This window comes from Brachyistius frenatus, unplaced genomic scaffold, assembly GCF_029030835.1.
Source record: "Brachyistius frenatus isolate BFR_SWC_R1_liver_20210118 unplaced genomic scaffold, ASM2903083v1 Contig_39, whole genome shotgun sequence".
NCBI lineage: Eukaryota > Metazoa > Chordata > Actinopteri > Embiotocidae > Brachyistius > Brachyistius frenatus.
The window spans coordinates 287545-308459 of record NW_027210638.1 but is presented as its reverse complement, the minus strand read 5'-3'; the positions used below and the strand labels follow the sequence as shown (position 1 = coordinate 308459).

Genomic DNA, 20915 nt, shown 5'->3' with positions numbered 1-20915 from the left:
AAATATATAGTGGCACACACCCACACACTAAGACGCTCAGAGGTCAAGCACTGCTGGAACAAAGAGCTGGTAAATGGGCACGTAAATTATAGATGAAGAGAAATGCGGTTATAGAGCCAGACAGAAAAGTCTTAAGGGTGAGCCGTGTTAACATGCGCACACACACACACTTGAAAGGAGAGGACATAGTGCTTGCAACAGTGCTGTGTTACAGATAACCATAAATGGACCACCAGCCCTATACTCTACAGATCATGAATCCAAATAAGCACCTCCTGCAGCGGGCCAATTCTATCTCCTATATTGTAATTGTGCTGATTTAAGTGTGTGTTTACCACCCAAGTATGAACACAGTTCATTTAAGTAATCATTATTTGAAGCAAACTAAATCTATCGCCTGTCATTTAAGGAACATATGACAAAGCGGTGCTATTAAAATTCATAAAGAGGATGTCATAAACTTTCTGACACATTTTAGTGACTTCAGCAAAAACGCTTACAGTGCAGCTGAATATTTGAGCTTCAGAGCACGAGATGGACTCATTCTGAGCTGCTTTTCATTTGACTGTTACAGAAGAGAAACCCTAACACCATCAGGCAGGTTTAGAGTTGAGAGGAGAGGGCCGTTCAGAAAAAAACCCTGCTGGCTTCCGTTCATGACTCTTATCTCTTCAAGCACATTTCCTAAAGCCCTCACTTAAATCGATTTTGAAGACGACTGCATTTTATGGAATAAGATACATTATATCGCCTTCTTATCTCCGTTGGTCCCCTCGGCTAGCCGACAGCTGCACAGTGGTATCGGAACAATTTGGGTTTTAACTTTAACTGTGTTTGGGTCTTAAACTCCTGCAGCCACTGCTTGTATTTAGCCGAGTACATACTGTGTGTTGTGCACAGTGTATTAAAGGGATGTTACACTCCACATTTTGCACCAGACTGTCATATCTGTCAGTGACATACAGGGGTAAGGAAAAGTAAGTGAACCCAGTGGAATTACCTGGTTTTCTGGTCATAAAATGTAACTTGATCTTCATCTATGTCTCGAGGATAGAGAAACACAATGTGCTTCAGTTAATAACAAACAAACAGTTATAAAACTTTCATATCTTTACTGAACACACCCATAAAACATTCCCTATGCTGGTGGAAAAAGTGGGGAAACCCTTGAATTTAATAAATGGCTGAAGTTCCTCTGGCAACAGTTACTGTAAACCAGCATTTGCAATACTAGCAGATCAGACCTGTGCAACATTTAGACCGTTCTTCCAGATAATTTCAAAGATTTTTTTTTCCGTTCATTTTATTCTACGTACAGCAGGTTCTCAGGGACTCCTTTACAGCTCAGTGTAGTGGTCCTTTCTATACAGCAAGCAAAAGCATTTCATTATCAAAATACCAGTAACTAAATTTGATACATTTGATGAAGCTGTACCTGTCAACATCCTTTACTCTTCAAGGGTTGAGGCATCTTTTGACAGCAGACATTCCCCACAGCCAAATATGCTGTGAACATTTAATTACCGCAGATTGCCTGATTCTTCAGCACCTCAGGTGGTTTTGCAGACACCTGTGCCTCAGGCAAGATACCACTTCAAGGTATAAAGCCTGTCAACATGAGTGGCAAGTGCTGGGGTGGAAACCTGGTCAACTGGGGTTGAGGAAGAAGGGCTTAATAATAAATTGTTTGCCTGAAGGCCAGATAAAGACGGGTGGATCTTGAGTATCAAATTTGTCTTCACAGAAAATAGCTAGATGCAATTCATGTGAGCAAAGGGACTAAACAGAATAGAGCAACACTATTTTTGACGACTCCATGTAATTTCTCAAATCTGTATACTCACAATCATATTCTGAAATCAAAATATGTTGTCCTGTAGGGAGCAGATAACCAATAATAAGCACCTTTATAAAATATCTACATTTCCTGACTTTATTAGGCCTTTAAAGTCAATTATCCCCTCCAAGCAGAAATTATCAAAATATTTCTGTTTTGGAATAAATATCAACAGACAATTAGATCACACTGTAAACATTTGTACACTGAGCTCGGTGCAGATTTGGAGGACTGAGTTGTCACAGTAATGACAGCAATTTATCACCATTTATATTCACCGCTGGATTTCTTTTGTGAAGGAATTTTGATAATAACCCTTATTTGGACTGCCTGTTGAAAACAACACGGCTTGTCATTTAAACACATGCTGCAGTTGGAAGCAATATGCTTTAAGGGTCCTGCAGTACTTAAAAATGATCTCAAAATGAAGGAAATAGCGTAAAATTGCTGTACTTATCTATAAATGAGAGTTAAAATAAAGACTAAAGACTAAATAAGAGTCCATGTGTCAGATTGTCTCAGTGGTTTACTGCAGCATGTACCAAGTGCTAATGATCTCTGGCTGGGGTCCAAACTCTGTCTCATATTCTGCTGTTGAATATATCACTCTGCCTAATTTCACATCTCAGCGTGAAAGCTATCACAGAAATAAATTTGAGTAAATGCTCAAAGAGGAGGTTAGATTACATAATGTATTCCCAATATAATTTGAGCTGCGCCCTCCCAGAGCTGGAAGCATTATTAAAATTCACTGCTGTGGGTGGGGTCAGGAGGCTAAGATATAGATGGGTTTCAGTAAAGAGAAAAGTTTCCAAACAAGAAAATCTGAAGACAGATGCCAATTCTTTTATTTTTCCACCTCTACATTATCTGTATACAGATTATTTTTCTTCAAGCCTAATCTCCTTTTTTAATTAGGACGGGGGGAGACTGTCTTTTTGGACACCGGAAGCACTAACCAGTGGGTGCACAGAGCCTTAAGTGTTTGATTATAATTAAGATCAGGACTGTGATTGTTTGAGCCCTGATGAGCTATAAAGCAATAAACATCATTGCTGCTTAGTCAGAGGGCTGTGGTGGGGTAGAGAGCATGTGTTTAGGAAGGGATATCGCATTAATACTCGGTCCAGAGCAGTGAGACAGAATAGAAAGAGCCACTCACTGCTGCCTCGTCCTCCCTGCTGTCGCTGGTGTCCTCACTCTTGTGGTGTCCAGCCGAGGACCGGGCGTCCCTCTTGCGGCTGGTGTCCGTCCCCTCCATCTGTCTCTCTCCATCTGGGCCAAGGTGAAAACATGGAGACTGCTTAGAAACTCAGCAAAGACCATTATCATCCCCATTGTCACCGTCATCATCATCCTCATCTCCATTTTAATGATCAGCATTAATAGAATCATTGTCATTCTGATCTCCATCATTATCATCGTCATCAATAGCATAATTATAATTATGAATATCTTCATTTCCATCATCATAGTGGTCAACAATAATTTTGAGCTATTACTCATTTTTGCTCCTACTGAGACTCTCCACTGTCATCAAACCCAGATAAAAGTTTCCAGAGAAAAGGAGATTAAGGAAAAAAAATTAATTGGAAAAGCGAGAGGAGACAAGAGAGAAGAATAAAAACCAGTCCAGAGGGGAAATGTGAAGAAGGGGGAGTGAAAACAGAAAAAAAGAAAAGTGGCTGACAAATGGAGAAAAAGAAAGAACAGCTTTTTTTTAGGATGCTGTCATGCCACAGATGGATTATGGGAGTTTTGCTGCACAATGATGACATTTGCCTTGGCCGGGAGAGAATAACCGGAACTTAAAGTCACTCATTGTGTGTGTGTGTGTGTGTGTGTGTGTGTGTGTGTGTGTGTGTGTGTGTGTGTGTGTGTGTGTGTGTGTGTGTGTGTGTGTGTGTGTGTGTGTGTGTGTGTGTGTGTGTGTGTGTGTGTGTGTGTATATTTGTGTGTGCGCACTTGCAAGTAAGTGTGTTTTTGTCTCATCCATCACAGAACGTATGTTAAAATTGCCATCTCTCTGTGTAGCCAAAATAACACACATATACACATCTAAACACACACACACACACACTGCTATGGATGATCAAACTGGTGCACAATTCAATACTGAGCAGCTACAGGATATTCAGCACTTTATGAGAGCCTGGTTATTTGGAGTTGCAAGGACCAAATGGATACTCATGGTTCCTGTGAAGGTTTCCACCTCTACGAGGAGTTCATATAAAGAGAAGAGAATCCATACCCAATTCACTCCAATCTCTTTTTATTTGTATTGCGCTGCACTCCATCCCATTTGGCTGACATGGTTCCATTGCTGCAGCTTGAATGGGTTGCCATAGAAGGTGGCGCCTGTGGGGGGTTGTTTATGAATGTATTACAGTAAAAGTGGTTCATTACTGTCTGCCTGAGCACGGTGGATGTGCACGCGCGCACACGCACGCACAGAGATTAAATGTGATTACAAGACAGAACGGGGAGAGCGTGCGGCTATAAAGCATAATGAGAGTTAATAGTTTTCCAATATGTCCCCTTTACAATGAGTCTGTGTGGGCTGGATTGGGTGTGGGTGGTTGAGGGGGGGAGGGGTTGTGCTGTGTGGGGGTTGATGCAGTTAAGGCGAAGGGGAAAGACATGCCCACTTCTCATTCATGTATAGCAAGATGGAGGGACAGCTGACATAAACACTCCAAGTTTAAAACACGAAGTAAAATGTTGCAAAAGTGAAGTTATTTTTCTCTCGCACAACTTGCATCTCTTGAAAATCTCCAGCCAGCATAATCTATGCGGATGATTTGTTTTTCTCATTTGTTTGGATATCATCTCGCCTGTCTCCCTTCATTCCCCTCGCGTTCGTTTCACTGATTCCAGACAACTGTAATAAAAATATGCTTTGATCTGAAAAATCATCTTCTTTTGCGGAATAAATGGAGAAAATTGCCATGTTCACGATGAATTCCCCCCTAAACTCTCATCCCATCTCTCCATCTAAAGGTGTTTTTTTTTGTGTTGAATGTTTTCTGAGTCAGGTCCATTTGGGATGAAGAGCACTGGAAAGGTTACTAATTTTTTTTTTTTAAAAAGAGAGATAAAATAAAAAGAAAACAGAAAGCCAGCTAATGGAAGTGGAGGAAGTTTTCAGCCATTCCTTTGTCGAACAAGGCCACTTGAGCTACAGGAACTGTGCAGTGAAAGCCGTCAGCCCACCATCGGACTCGACATGAACGGTTTAAGTACAGCCTCTGGGGTCTATGAAAGCCCCACCAGATCAAAGAGCAAACACCACAGAGTAATCCTGCTAAACCTTCATGCCATTGCAGAGTTCTGATCTTACAATACAACTAAGCGCTCTTAAAGTAGATTCACAGATTTTGTGCTTCTCAGTAAAAATTATTTTGAATGCTGCAATATTCAAACACAAACTAAGAATATAGTAATGTAAATAGAAATTAACAAATTACATTAAATCACCACAATGCAAAATAAATAGCACATTCATTTCTATGCCTTTACGATTTATCTTTGCCATTTATTTTTGATCTTCTTCTGATTAAAATGCATGAGTCAATGTGTGAGTCAACGGCAGGCACATCACGCCTTAACCATTTATCCGAGTCTGTTAAGAGTAGGCAATGCACCAGGGAGCGAGGTGAGGCTCTTTTTGTTTTGCCTTACATCATATCATTGAGTATAAAGAACACAAAAAGCACATAAATGAGACATTTTTAAACCCCAAAATGAAGACGGTAAACCAACCGACCTTCAGCAGAAAATACCAAGCGGTCCACAATTACATAGTTAGAATACTGAAAATCATACAAAAAGGACCTCCAAAAACATACGCCTTCACATATGATGTGTATGTACATCATAGGCAGTGTAGGTGGTCAAGAAGCTAAATAAATCCGAGCTTTCCTGAATCAAGTATAGAAAAAAGATTGACAGTATGCGAGTCAAACAAAAAGAAAATCCCTTATGGAAACATCAGCTACGTGTCCATAGTATTCACTTTCAAATAATTTATTCTCTTAAAGTCCCTGAAGATTTGTTCTCTGAAGTCTAAGGAGAATAATTCATGTCTTTCCTGAGAAAATAAAGAGTTCTTAGGAACAATATGGGTCTGTGCACCATATGCAGAGCTGCAGAAAAACTGCCTTATCAAGTGAAGTGTAACGGGGAAATTATTTTCTGCAGCTATTTATAACATTATAGTTACATTTATATCATTAGTGCTTGTTTTGCAGAGAGTATCTTTATACAGATAAATGTTTGAAAAATTGAAAAAGAACATTCCCGGTTAATATATTCTCCTTATAAATTCTTCAACAATCCCAAAAGGAGAAGATAATGAGAACTGCAAGCACTTGTAGTTTGTGTGCGGTTTTATGTGTGTAGTGAAACATTTGTGGACAAATGTTCAAACATTCATTGCCGACATGTCCCTCAGCATGCTTATCCCTGTTAAAAGAGAAGTCTATGTATATTTGGGACCTGTTTATGTGTGTGCCCTGACTAAAAGTATAAATCAAGTGTGGACATGTGCTTCTGTGCAGCAATGAGAATGAGTCATTAATAAGGTTCCTCGCTGGCAGAAAGTAGAGTTTTGATGAACAAATCAAATGATACTATGGAGGTGAATCAGACACAAAAACCATGAGGTTGGTGCTTTCATCCTACACTGGGACTGCTATTCTTTTATGTAAACAGCATCCGCTGCTTTCATTCACTCGTCATGGTCATCTAGTTAAAAATGACTGAAGGAACAGGATGCACAAAGGGACAGCAAATGTAGATGAAGACGTGGTGTGCCACAGCCGTGAGGCCATGTCAGTCTGACACTGGTAACGAGCTGTGGCGAGTCAGGAGTCGGTGCCTGGACTTGGACTGTGACGGGACTTCTTAAACCTCAACACCGGCCCTAATGAAGTAATGAAGAGCCGACTGGCAGGTTAATGGAAGCCATTGACTACGAGCTCTGCCACCAGCAGGAGCCCAAGCTGAATACTAATCATTGAGGAGCCTCCTCTCTTATGTTCTGCCTAATCACTTCATGTCCTCCAGCTCTAAAACACCAACACTATTTACTGTGTAGATAAAGTGGTGCAAAGCAACTTCTTCATACTCTAGAGGACACAGATAGTGAGCATTTTGTAGATTAGGTCTGTGGCAAACCAATATAAACAGGAGTCTTATCCAAATGTTGATGTGGGCGTAATCTGTAGATAGAGACAAGGTTTGGAGGAAACTTTCTCCCAACTTCCTCTTCTTTGGAGAAGTGAGTAATAAGTTCACCTTGCCTGGCTGCCCTTTTTAAAAATAATGATATTCTAAACTCCATAGCTTCCAGCAAACTGCAGCTGTCAGAGCTCACATCGCCACTGTACGTGTGCCAATGTATAAGCATGTGTGTACTTCGGTATGTTTGTGCGTATATGTACACAATATATGCATGTGGGTGTTTGTGAGTGTGCAAGAGTTGTCTGTGTATCTCGTTTTATCTTTGAACAAGACTGACAGTAACACTGGGTTTCACTGTGAGTCGGTGCTCCACTGTATGTTAAGTGATAGACAGAATGGTGATACAGCAGAATGCTAATCACAGAATCAGAGAAGTGAGTGCAGCAGGAGCTACAGCAATGGCAACGAAGGGCAGCTGGAAGAGAGGGGTGATGAAAAGTGAACATTACGGAAGAGATAAATAAAACAGAGCTGGTTAAATAAGTAGGACGAGTTCAGTTTGAACATATTTGACAAAGCCTTGTCATAACAAATTAACTAATAATCATCTGTTCGGGAGCCCTCAGGATCTGTTCTATGCAGCAGTCCCAGAACAAACAGGGGGAAATAATAGCACACGGTCAAACACGGCAGCTCAAAGTGGTTACAGAACAACGCCAACGGTCATTATCACAATTCATTTGCCAGTGTTATCTCAAGAGCGGCTCCTGCATGGTCTCCTTTCAAAAGGCACAGTCAAGCACGTGTAGTCAATGTTAATGGAGGACTAGCAACAGAACACATGCAGGAGAGAAAGATTTGAGTAGAGATATCCAAAAAACAGGTAAAAAGTTATTCTTGTAGTTAACATTCACACTACAGTTTTCATTATTAATCATGTTTTCCATTAATTGATTGTTCATTAGGTTAATAAATGATCACAAAATAGTGAAAAATGCTCATGAAAACGTGTCATGGCTGAAGTAATGGTTATTTAATCAAAACTCAACAATATTCAATTTACAATCACATAAAACTGTAACAATTAGTAAATCTGCACATTTTAGAAGCTGGAAATGGACAATGTTTAGATTATTATTTAAATTGAACCCATTATATTAATTACTGTTGATTTTTATAATTATTTTTCTGTCAAATGACTGATAATAAAAGGCTTTATATGTCATTGTCAAATTATGGTCTAATGTAGAAATAAGCAATCAAATTAGACTTTAAAAGGGACCTATTATGCTCATTTTCAGTTGTTGTTTTTTATATGCTAACTCTACTAGAGGAGCTGTCTGTGATTCATGATCCAAAAAGCTCCTTATCTATATTTATATATTTATACTGGCCATTTATGCATCCCCTGCAGGAGCTGAAACAAGCCGTTTCTCCATAAGGCTCCCCTCCCCTGAAGCCCACTTTCTTCTGATTGGCCAACTTCCAGGAAGCCTGTCGAGCAGCAGCACTCAGTGCTTGTAACCTTCTCACTCATCCTCTTGCCGGAGTACCGAAAAGAAAAATTAAATCTACAAAGTAACATAATTTGGACAGCACAAACATTTGCAGCAACAAAAGATAATGGTAGGACGTCTCTGTTTTGGGAAATATTAAGCTATTTACCTCAATCAAAGACGTATACAATTTCTTCTATATGTGCCCTTGTTAAGTGCGCACGTGAGAAATGCGCTACCATAGCAACTAAAATGTTATATAACGACTGGAAGTTATAGTGTCTCCCTGCACCGTCGGTCTGTATTCTGTGGCATGATGTGTCTGGAGCAGATGACCATATAAAGAAATCTGTGACGACCCAGCGTCAGCTCTGCACGAACCAAGTGGTCAGCAAAATCACAAACCTGAGTATTTTTCTAAAAGGAATTCATTTAATATATATTCATATCATTTTTTTTTTAAATATTGGCCATGATTAAGATGAACATCTGATATTGTAACATCAGAAATATGACAGAAAATATCAAAAAGCATTCATCTACAGTTCTTAACCCTCGTGTTGTCCTTGGGTCAAAATGACCTGCAGCTGTGTTCAACCAAGTTCTATTTTATTTTCATATTTTTTGGGATCATTGGTGACAAGGAGGCTGTGAGGGTTTCTTTAAAGAATGATGACCAATGATCCCAAAAAATATAAAAATATAGAAATAAAATAGAACTTGATTGAACACAGCTGTGGGTCATTTTGACCCGAGGACAACAGGAGGGTTAAGTATGAGGCTGTGTTGGTCGGAGAAGCAGCCAAAGTCACTGTCATGTTTCTGCACACATTATAAAGTCTAGTAATCCAGTAGTTAGATTATTTTGCTAGAGGTAGCCATGTGAAAAAGGGTTACTGGTCAGCAACAATGCTTTAGTAGATGCTGGCATTCAAATGAAGCTCAACATCTGGTATCAAGGGGCCTCATTTGTGCAAGGAAACACTACCACACACCTACCACTAGTCTGTTCCTTTAAACACAAGGCAAGACTAATGGATGACTTCATGCTGTTTACTTCATATTCTGACCCCGCTATCAGCGTATCACAAAAAAAAAAAAAAAATCAAGATCAAGGAGAGCAGGTAGAGCAGGTAGAGCATCTTCACAGTTTGATCATTGAAGTTTGAAGATCACTGGTGCTTGTGTGTATCCCTGTATGGTCCTCTGCTGCTGCTGCTTCAAGGTTTGATGAGCTGAATTTCGACATGCCCTTCTGCAAATCACTGTTGTACCGAGCTGCTCGCAGGCATACTTACCTGCATTTTCGCTTGAACAAGTTTAGCCATCTGCCCCTGACCTTCCTCGCCTGCCAAGGTGGTTTTGCCTGCTTAACTGCAGTCGAGTGCATGTTTTGTTTTTCGTTATCCATTAAAGTCCCAGGAGGCTGGCTGTTTCTGAGGTGCTGAAACAACAACAACCTCAGGAACTGCCACAACCATCCTTCACTCCCAGTCACTTCGCTTCTTTATGCCTGTCCTGTTGTGTGGTTTACGAGCAAAAGTCAAGCTTTTTTAAGCAGGATCACTTAATAATGACAATGACGATGAGCAAAAATAATGGATATCCACGCAAAATTTGGGAGCCACAATAAACTCAAACACAGACATGAGGAAACAAGATTTGGAAAGAAGGCAGACAAAAGGTTTACAGCAAGAGTGGACAGCAAAAGTGCACAGCAACAGCATGCACTGTGTAAATTATTGACGGGCTCGATCTCGTCTACTCCGTGAGTACAATGTGACTTCATCTCCGTGACGTAGGCTGTACTCCCCTTGAGCTTGGACCAGCACCGTGTGGGAATATACCCCTCGCCTCCTCTCCCTCCTTCAAGGATGGAGATTAAAATTGCATTGGAAGACGAAACAAGAGGCTGCAGCTTTTAAGAACACAGGAGTGGGAGATTAAGTGAGAGGGGGGACAGGGCGCAAAAGTGGAGAATGCAAGCAGGTAGAAGGGAGGAGATTAAACAGAAAGTCAAGGGGGAGACTGGCACACTTGGTGGAGACTCTAATGAGAACTTGAGTGGGATGTAAGGGAGATAAGACTGTAAAAGAGAAACAAAGAAGTGTGTGCAGCCAGCCACAGGGAAAGAGTCACCAATTTCCCGCTTACTCACATGTTCACTCATTCCTCAATCAGCCATTCACTGATTGATTCGGTCACTCACTCATCCGCTCTCTATCCCTGTCACTCTCTCTCTCTGCAACGCATTTTCAATATACTCCACTACTTTTTACAAGCGCAGAGAGCTTATAAAATTTTACAAGGCTCGTGCGTTTTACTCCACAATCACGCATGATGTTATAAGACGTGGCTATAACAAAGCAATGAGGGACGTCAAACTATTGTGCCACAACAGCTTCTTAATGATTTTTTTAAAGCCCAACAGCCAAGTAACGGTGCACACACGCACGCAGGGTGACATGGCAGGGGGCAGCGCAAGTCTAACAGGTTTCACCGGGGCTGTGCTGGCCAAATGGAGTTGCCTAATTATAGTAAATAAATTGCACTGATCTGTGCCATTAGGCAGTCAGTAATGAAGCAGAGTGGAGGGCTGCTGTGACACTGATAAATAGGCCTGGCTCAGAGTGCTGCGCTCCCTAGTCTTTAGTTCAGCTCGAACAACATAGCCTTCTGAAAAAAATAGCAACAATTTTTTTTTTTTTAATTTTATTCACTTTATTAATCCCAGAGGGGAAATTTCTTCGGGGGCTCTCAGGGGGGAGATGCTGCAGCAGGCTGCCACTAGCACGGCGCCAGGTAACCTGACCTGAATGGTTTTTTTGGATGATGGGAGGAAGCCGGAGAACCCGGAGAGAACCCACGCAAGCACAGGGAGAACATGCAAACTCCGCACAGAAAGGCCCAGGACCGGATTTGAACCCGGAACATTTTTGCTGTGAGGCGACAATGCTAACCACTGCACCACCGTGCTACCCAACAAGGGTGCATGAAGACAAGAGGCATAACAAGGCTTTGGAGATGAGATAAGACAACGGGCCTGTGACAGAGAAGAGCAAGAGACAACAAAGGAGATGGGTAGAACTTGATGGCAGGACAGATTAAAAGGAGTGAATGAGGAAAGCGTGCTTGCAGGCCTGTGGGTATGCAGGGCAGAAGACGAGAGATTGCATAGAGATGCATAATGCGCTGTAATATGGGTCAGGGGGAAAGAGGTCCCAGTATCTCCATTTCACCCTCTCCTCTAAGCTCCTGTAATGTTTTGTACTCCACTAATGGCAAGCTAAAGCCATTTAAGAAAATTCAAATAACAAAAAACTCAAATGCCTGGACGGAATAAAATCAGAGCGCACACTCAAAAGATTAATAGACAGCCTGAAAGAAAATGGAATGACCTTATTGCAGAGTCGGGCTACAAACACAGACTCACAAGTACATGCAAAAGACACATACATACTTATACTTAGAGGGTATTGTTGTGAACCAAAGCTAATGAGGAGAATCACTTAAACATTTGCATTGCACAGCAGATGAGTTTGGTAATTTGCAACAATGGGGATCAGTGAGAGGTCTTTTGCATTCAGAGGGTAACTTGTTCATTTTCATAGCGCCTACACAACGTATAAAAACATGAAAGGCAATCTTTGGCCTTTCATTTATGCATGTCAGCACTATTTAGCACAGTATGGAAATGTGAAGAGTGACATTTAGTAGTCAGTAGATGACATCCTCAATCAAAAAGGCTTTGAAAGCCAGGAAAGGCCTAATGCCCATCTTAAAACCATGTGGCCTCTAATGAGGTTTATAGCTGACTTTCTACTTGAAACTTGAGGTTTTGATCTGATTGGGAACCCGAGGGCACGACGCCCTGTCCACTGATAGTGGAAAAGGCACCACAGACCTGTCAATCAAACAGACACGCCCCAAAACATAGGTCTTAAGGCCTAATATATCATTAATGATGGGATTATTTTCAGATGGACCACCAGAAATCTAATAAGAATGAGTGACTTTAGTGAATGACTTCATAATGGCAAAAAAAAAAAAAGTACTTTGTATTTCATGTGAGGAGTTGAATGGGAGTTTGTGGAGTCAGAGAATTTTGGAGTCAAGCCCAAGCAGCCCTCAGTGGCATTGCACTTTATAATATTTCACTGGTCAGACCCAGAAGCTACGTTCACTTTTATATACAGTCTATGGATAGTACATACTTGATATTTCCGGTCATTAATAAATCTTGCTTCCTATTCCCAACAAAATGTGAGATTGGTTTTTTTTTTAGGGGCTAGTTAGATGGCAAGTCGAGTCATATTGGAGAAACAGTTTTTAAAAAAAAAACAATACATCTCTGTCAATCTCGCATCTAGTTGTTATTTGGCCATCGGCTGTGGAGCCAAAACAGTCTGATTCCTCTGCAACCTGCCAGCCAACTCTCCCCGCTCACCTCTAAATGGCTGTCTGCCTCTGCCTATCTCTTCCTGCTGCTTAGTGCCCAGGGCGTCTGTGAACTCTGACTGTCTGTTTTGAGGTCCATAAGGTCCAGCTACAGGGTATTTATTGCATGTGTGCTGAGATGCATACTATATGCACGCACACACACACACACACACACACACACACACACACACACACACACACACACACACACACACACACACACACACACACACACACACACACACACACACACACACACACACACACCACTATGTAATCCCCACAGTTGCCAGTGACACCAAGAGGCAGCTGCTCCAATCACAGCAAAGGAGATAAGGAGGCTACTCTGAGCCGCAGCAGAAACACAACTGTCACAGCTGATGTGGCGCTGGGGAAGGAATTATAGTGAGCACAGAGAGGTTGCACGCTTCCTTGAGCCCTGTTGCTCATTAGCATAGATGTATAAACAAAGAAATAACGGCGACAAGGGCCTCAGTGCTAGGCTAACGCAGTGTCACGCTGTTAGCAAGAGTCAGAGCCAAACAGAGCATCTAAATGAGGTGAGAGCTTTGGAGGAGACCTTTCTGTGATAATTCATCCATCTTCTCGCGCTCCTGACAGCCGAGCTGCTACGCTGGGAGACAATGAGAGAGGAGCCTGGGATGTCTGCACGTACACTAGATAAACTTGAGAGCTGAGGCCGGGGCTCCAGGTCTCGTGGCACTGAGCTGTGTGAGCCAGAAATAATTCTTTAAAATGAGACTTTGCTTGAGGGAACAGCAAGAAAAGGAGATGCAAAGGTGTCAAAAAAAATGAAAGAAAAGGAAGAGGGTGGGGGGGGGGGAATGGAGAGTTTAGCTGTGCCTTACTAGGAGGCAGAGACAAATAGTATTTCAGAGATCTCAAACACTTATACCTAATACCTAAATATGGTTTCAATGTAGCACTCCGGTGAGGTCATTATCCTCCACCGAGTATCTGATTATCATCATCCCAAGGAGTCATTACTTTACTGATCCTACCACATTTGTGCTGAGAGGAAGGGAGATGGAAGAACAGGGATGTTGAAGGAGGGAGGACAGATATAATGGACAGAACAGGGGTCCAAATAAATGCAGGCAATGCAGTGGTGACAGTTTATAACAAGAGAATAAAATATGAAAGAGGACAGGAGGAGGGAAAGCAAGGAGGACTCTGAGAAGGGGGGAAACTCGGGAGAAAAAGAAGAGCTGATGTGTTACATACAAGGAGGAGGGGGCGGAGAGGGAGATGGCAGAGGAGAAGGAGGAGGACAGAAACAATAATAGCCTTGTCTTATCACTGTACAGTGATAAATTCCCTTCTCGTCAGGGAGTCCGTGCCCTGGCTGGGGCCGGGCCTGATGACAAACCACCTCCACCCTGCACTGCAGTCCTGGCTATTTATGATCTGGCAACTTATACGAGCCAGCTGGGCCTCGATTCGTCTTAGGTCGGTGTTGTCACTCTTGGGACCTGGTGACAACCTCAAATGGGGCCACTCTGTCACGTCCTATCTCCCACTGCTGTGCCCTCCACTCTGACGGACACTTCAGCACATCATCCTCTGGTTACTGGTGATGACTCACTATTGAGAACGATTCTTCACCTCTCCACACCATCAACTAGCCACGTGTGACAGCTTGGTTTAGGAGCTTGTAATCAGTCAACGCATTACAACACCCTTCACCACATCTTTCGTAGGGCTTTCATAAAATAATCATGCACAGAAACATCAAATGAATCTACTTATTGGTTCTGAGGGGGGAAGTGCCTCGTCAGCATCTCTTTAATGAACAGTCCAATTACAGCAATGGTTAGCAACTACTGACTTTTTGAGGTGCAACATGCAAATTTTACCTCGCTGCTGGGGTGGAGAGTTTGAGACAAAAGACAGAACCGTAACTATTCCTCTATAAAACCCGACAATAAATGCATAAAACTAACACAATTCCACCGGCCTAATGTCTGTTCACACACTTATCGTCCTCCAAATATCCCCCTCACCCACTGACCCTGAATCAGTCATCAAGGACAGAGAGCTCCAATAAGCAGAACACAGGGCACCAGTAATTAATTCAAGCGAGCTGCTGCAATTGTTTGCATTTTGTTTCTTGTGTCTGTTTACCCGTTTACATATTCCTGCTTTGTGTAAATTATTCATGGGTGTTCCTATCGGTATCCTCCAGCGACACCACAGGCTGGTCACGCTGAAGACGTGAAGGCACAAACACATTCCACTGATCGACATCTCTGACGACGGTCGGGAGATGGAAAGGAGGGTGAAGGAGCAGGTTCAGGGATGACGCCCATTAACCACCAAGGAATAACAGGAGGGGGAGAGCGGCTTACCCTCAGCATAACATACACACAGCAGACAGAGAGGCTGAATTCTCTATGCTAGTCTTGTCGACCTAAATTTCAATTCTTGGTGTGTCTTTGTGTGTGTGTGTGTGTGTGTGTGTGTGTGTGTGTGTGTGTGTGTGTGTGTGTGTGTGTGTGTGTGTGTGTGTGTGTGTGTGTGTGTGTGTGTGTGTGTGTGTGTGTGTGTGTGTGTGTGTGTCATGTGGCAACAGCACCTGTCTTATCATTAATCATAACACTGGCTTTGCATCCATGGACTCACACTACTGGAAAATCTTAACTCAAGGTCTAGATACGAGCTTTTCTGCAGCCTTTTTCTGCATCTCGTGCTGATAAATATCTTGAAAAGAAGTTTTGTAATCAAAAATGGCAGTATTTTACATTTGCAGCCTTTATGATGTAGGGTTTTTTTTTTACAAACATACTGTGCTGTGCTGATGCAGTTAGTTATTACAACTGGAGTCTGTGTAATAAGAAAAATAATCCTTAAACTAGGGCTGAACAATTAATTGTGTTTAAGTCGCAGTCTCAGTTCATAACTTTTTGTGATTTAATTTCTACATGCCGGCACTGCATTACACCACGTGATGCAGAACAGCAGAAACTCGCACTAAGGAAAACAAACCCAGTGACAAAAGGAGTACACAGAAAAATACTTGTTAATAGGTTGTGTAAGTAAGAGAAGACAAGAGACTGAAGTTGATTGTTTTTATGTTTAGTGTCAGATTCGTGAAGCTGCTGCATTTAAGCTAAAAACATGAGCGTCTCCTTTTTGTTGTGCAAAGTTGATGTGCCGGTCCTACATCAGGCACCATCATACTTGTTGCATTTTCCTCTGAATCAGGTAAATGGGTGCAATAACAATTTATAATAAAAAAATTTAAAAAATAAAAAATCATGAGCGAATGGGAATCTCTTCTGAGCAAGAGAAAGACTTTTTTTTTTTTTTTTTTTTAAATCGTACTTTAAACAAGTAATTTCCACAACAAAAGTCCCTTCTTACTTGTGCTAAGCTGTTCACCTGCCACATCCAACCATTAACATCCACATCTGCACATCAGATGATAGATTATCAGGGTACTTATATAGTCACATTTGTTTAGTCCTCCAAAGAAATGCTTTTAATGATTAAAACATTGGAATTGTCAAAATTCTGTTGAGGCTCTGTTACACAGCTGTTTCAGGCAGATTGCTCATGTCAGCCAGGAATAAGAATTAAGACTAATGGTAGGAATTAGAAAAACATGTGAATTCTGTTCATTAATGAGACTAAGTTGCTTATTTGTTTTGTAAATTCCTTTCTCACCAGAACCAAAGCGCTGTGATATAGCTATAGTGTTAACAAAAATCTCAAAACTGTATTTAAAAACATCAAAGACTTCAAAAGACACAAGACTGTCGATTAAACAAGCATGCAGCAAACTAGTAATGCATGTTGGTATGCAAGTAATTGGAAAAGCAGCTCCACTCCACCAAGGTATTGTCAAGAGAAATGGCATTATTAGGGTGAGTAGAGTGTGCAACAAAATAATTTTAATGTGCTTAATTGAACAGGTGCCCAGACAGCTCAGTGTTTGAGTACAGATGGGGCTTCAATCAATGTTTTTTTTCCACTGATATGCAGAGCCAGATCGCAACATGTCCAAGCATGGTGTGACAATATCTCAGGCTTCTGTGTCTCTCTGCTTGGCAACTCCCTCAACAAAAAAATTAGTGCATATTAAAGAATAAATTGTCAAAGCACTGATGAACAGATGTAAGATCAAAAACCGATTAAATCGTACCGCTGTGCATTCGTCATCCGTGACAATGGAAGCATGTGACCGGCTTATGGGAGGTCAAATCTACATGCAAAGTCAACATTAGGCAAATATTTCCACTATATGTGTCCAGAGGAGGCCACATTTCCAGTTCAAATGCAATAAGCAATGTAACAGGAGACCGACACACAGTATGAGATTACAACAAAGTGGGGATCATTAACGTACTCTCAAACTTGGGCAACCTGATAACAGAGTGGTTGAGGTGCATAGCACAGGGGCACATATGCCTTCAGCAGTAAGTCCCCTGTTTGATTCCCAGCTGGCTGGACCTTTACCACATGTCCTATATGTCAACACAGCACTGCTCCGTCTAAATAAAGGTAAAAATACAACCAAATAATAAAAAAAGAAACTCAAAAATATTGCTGTGCCTCTTAACAGCAAAAAGAGCAAAGCTTAAGTCACAACAGGGCCCGTATTAAACTGGTTAAAGTTACATTTTGGAATAAAGTGAGAGGTGCCAGTAAATATTTTTGACCTTTACTCCTTTTCACAAATGAATCCTCTTCTTTCTTTTTTTTTTACTTAAATAAAGATACACTCTTTAAGTTAAGAGAGCTCCAGAGGTCTCATAATTTGGTTAAGAGTCGCTACATGATGTCATTGATATCTGCATTATGGAGACAGCGGTGAGTACACACCTTCACAGACATGTTTTTAGAATAAATGTACAAAATATTAATTGGTCGTGTCGAACAATATGAAATTTAGAGCAAAAATCCTGTACTTTTATTTTACTGTTTGAAGCTGCTGCATATTTTAGGTTATTATCTCAAAATAAAAAAAAATATTTGCTGGTAAATCTTTTTTCATACATCTCCATTATCAGCACTTGATATTGTAGTACGTTTCCCTTACAAGTTTTATCTAATATATCTTCCTTTATGCAAAGATAATAATAATAATAATAATAATACTGTAGTACGACTCAAGTGTCTGTATAAACCACACATAGTGATGCATGAGAGCTCATTATACAACAGTAAATCTTTACCTCAAGTGTCTCTTTATATTACCTTATTTCGGGGGAGACGGTGGAGGAGCAGAGAGGAGCTGCCACGGTTTATTCACCCGTGACTGATATGCAATGTGTTATGACCCATATCTGAACTTGTGTCGCTATACAGCCGTTCATGACCTGCTGCGCCAGGCGATGCATGCCTGATTTAAACTGTAACAAACACAGAAATTACACCTCACTGTACAAACAGCTGATTTTTCATTCTGTTTAACCTACAAAACAAAACAAAAAACCCATGGGAGGGAAAACTAACAGCTAATGTAGGACGGAGATATGAACCAGCCACAGCTGTCCTCATGGTACACCACCGTCTACGGACCCTTGCATTCGTGTCCCTAGGCAACCACTCATTCACCCTGTAGGAGGATTTAATGTTGAAAACCATCGCCTTGGGCAACCACATTGACCTGAGCATGAGCTGGAGGCAGAAAAGCGTATTTCAATCTGTTACCCTTAGCAACACTCACCATGCTATCCTGTTGTCAGTGTAACCACCTACAGTTGAGCCAAAACAAGACCTCCCCTGAGTCGTGAGCTTGTATTAACCTGACAGAATCGCTCCATCCTCTCTTCTTCACATGCTGTTGTGTTCTTACTGTCTCTGCCTATAGTTGCACCTTTCTTCAATGCTTGAATTATTTTTGCTTTAGTGTCTGTTTTATAATTCTATCTTCTCACTATTTTTTAGATTTTAGTAATTGGATAAACATGATCAATAGTTATTTATGTATCAGTAAAATGGAAATATTGTGGAAAATCCTGTTGATCCCGAAAACAGATTTTTGCCTCTAATATCGCCACATTATCTGAGGAGAATCAACATCAGCTCTCCCTTATATATATAAAATCAAAAACAAGGACAAATAGGGTTTAAAACAACTTTGGCACATATAATTGCATCTACTGGTGATCAAAGGCAAAAAGTCACAGGGCAACCCTGTCTTCCAAGTGAGAATACCTATAATTCACTCATCTGACACACTTTAATGTCAAATGAGGCATTATGCCTTCTTTAGGGCTCACCAATATCCAATTAAGCTATCGGGGCTATTTCAAGCAGGCTCCTAAAGAGTGATGCCAAAAGAGGAGAAAAGTGAAGAAAGTATTTTCGGTTGTGGATTACTGCAGAAAATTTTGTCACTACCAAAGACAAAAGCCCATTCTGTTTCTGTGTGGGCTCTGTGAAAAGGGTGAGCTCTGAAACAAAGTTATGCAAAGACAAAGGACATGCCAGACAACACAGCAGCAGCGTAGGAAACAAGAGGGCGCACAGACTGCAGCTCTGCTATTGTTACTAAACACATCTACTATGCATGAGGAACGGAGGAGAAGGAGAGGCAACAGGCCACAGTGCAGGGTGAGGGTGCGTGGGTGGAGAAGAATGACAGCGACTGAAGGAGGGACACACGTTACACATACCTGCAGTAGAAGCACAGAGGCTTGTTTTTAAAAGAACAGTAAGAGAGGTTCGGGCAGTGGGCAGAATAATCCTGAGCAAAAGACAAACCCGAGACATACAGTGGGAAGCAGGAACGGAGATAAATGGAAGAAGTGGGAAGAGGCCGAGCGAGCAAAACACAAAGAGACAAGAGAAGACACTGGCAAAAAAATAATAGGATGAGAAAGAACTCGTCAGCATGCACACGTGTACAAACACTCGAACACCTGCACACGCACACACGCGCGCACACGTTCCGTGTATTGACACACATACCAAAATACCTTCAAACCTGGAGGGTGTGAGTTTGCACAGCAGTTCTCTCTGTTTCATTGCAAGCCCATTTCCCCCAACTAATACCCAGACAGCAGCTGGTGATAAGGAATGTACACACTCTCCTCAGTACACAACATCTCATTTGAGCAAAGGAAATTGGAAGGAAGAGGAGAAAAGGAGGAGAGTGCAGAGAGGTGAGAAGGACAGCAGATGAGGGGTGAAAGGACTGGACGAAGAAGCAGAGGACAGCGACTGCGAATGAATGTTTGCCAGAGAAGAGATAAGCTCGGTCCATCTCGCCCAAAGGCAAAGGTGTGAGTCTGAGATTGGGGGATGAGAGGAGGAATGAGCGATGAGGAGCAGGGAGGAGAAAGGGAAGGGAGGGAGAGCGGACAGAGTGGGAGACACAGGTTTAAGGATATGCTGAGGAATGCAAAAGAGCGAAAAAAAATAATTTACCGATACTTCTTTTGATATTTTTCCGCAGGAGGATGAAAAACGCTTCGTGGGGAGGACCACTGCAAAAAGAAAGTTTGATGGTTTGCTGGAGAAAACTACTACAGAGGGAGAAGAGAGAGACGGGAAAGACATAGATGGGGTACATCCTAATTCCCATAATTATAGCCACACTCGCATCATTTCCTTGAATCTCAGTCTTCCCTGCTGAAGATGTGAGGAAAGACATAAGGAAAAGATGTGAGAGGGAGGAAAGAGAACCGACACCTGAAGTGACGCTCATTTCTAATGACAGCGGCACAGCAGGATCATCTGTCAATCAGATTTCAGAGTTCTGTGCAGACTTTTCTTTTCTGGAGTTTGGATTTGCTCATATAAGCCTCCTCCAAATACGAATTAGGATGCACATTTACTAACGACCTGGGGTTGTTTGACACACACCTGTACATTTATTACAAACCTGGGTCATGCTCAGATCAGTTTAACAACTGTGTCAATGTACTTCACTGCTCAGATGCTGATTGCACACAAGCAACTTTCAATAGTGTATTTTATAGAAATGA

General features: G+C 41.6%; 1 protein-coding gene across 1 annotated transcript in view; it reads right to left on the bottom strand.

The window, feature by feature from the left end:
• b4galnt4a (beta-1,4-N-acetyl-galactosaminyl transferase 4a) overlaps window positions 1-20915 on the bottom strand; it is a 127519-nt gene that overhangs the window by 80339 nt on the left and 26265 nt on the right. Inside the window, exon 2 of the mRNA XM_069701857.1 lies at window positions 3000-3112. Coding sequence (XP_069557958.1) covers window positions 3000-3112 — 113 coding nt within the window. The remainder of the gene's footprint in view (window positions 1-2999; window positions 3113-20915) is intronic.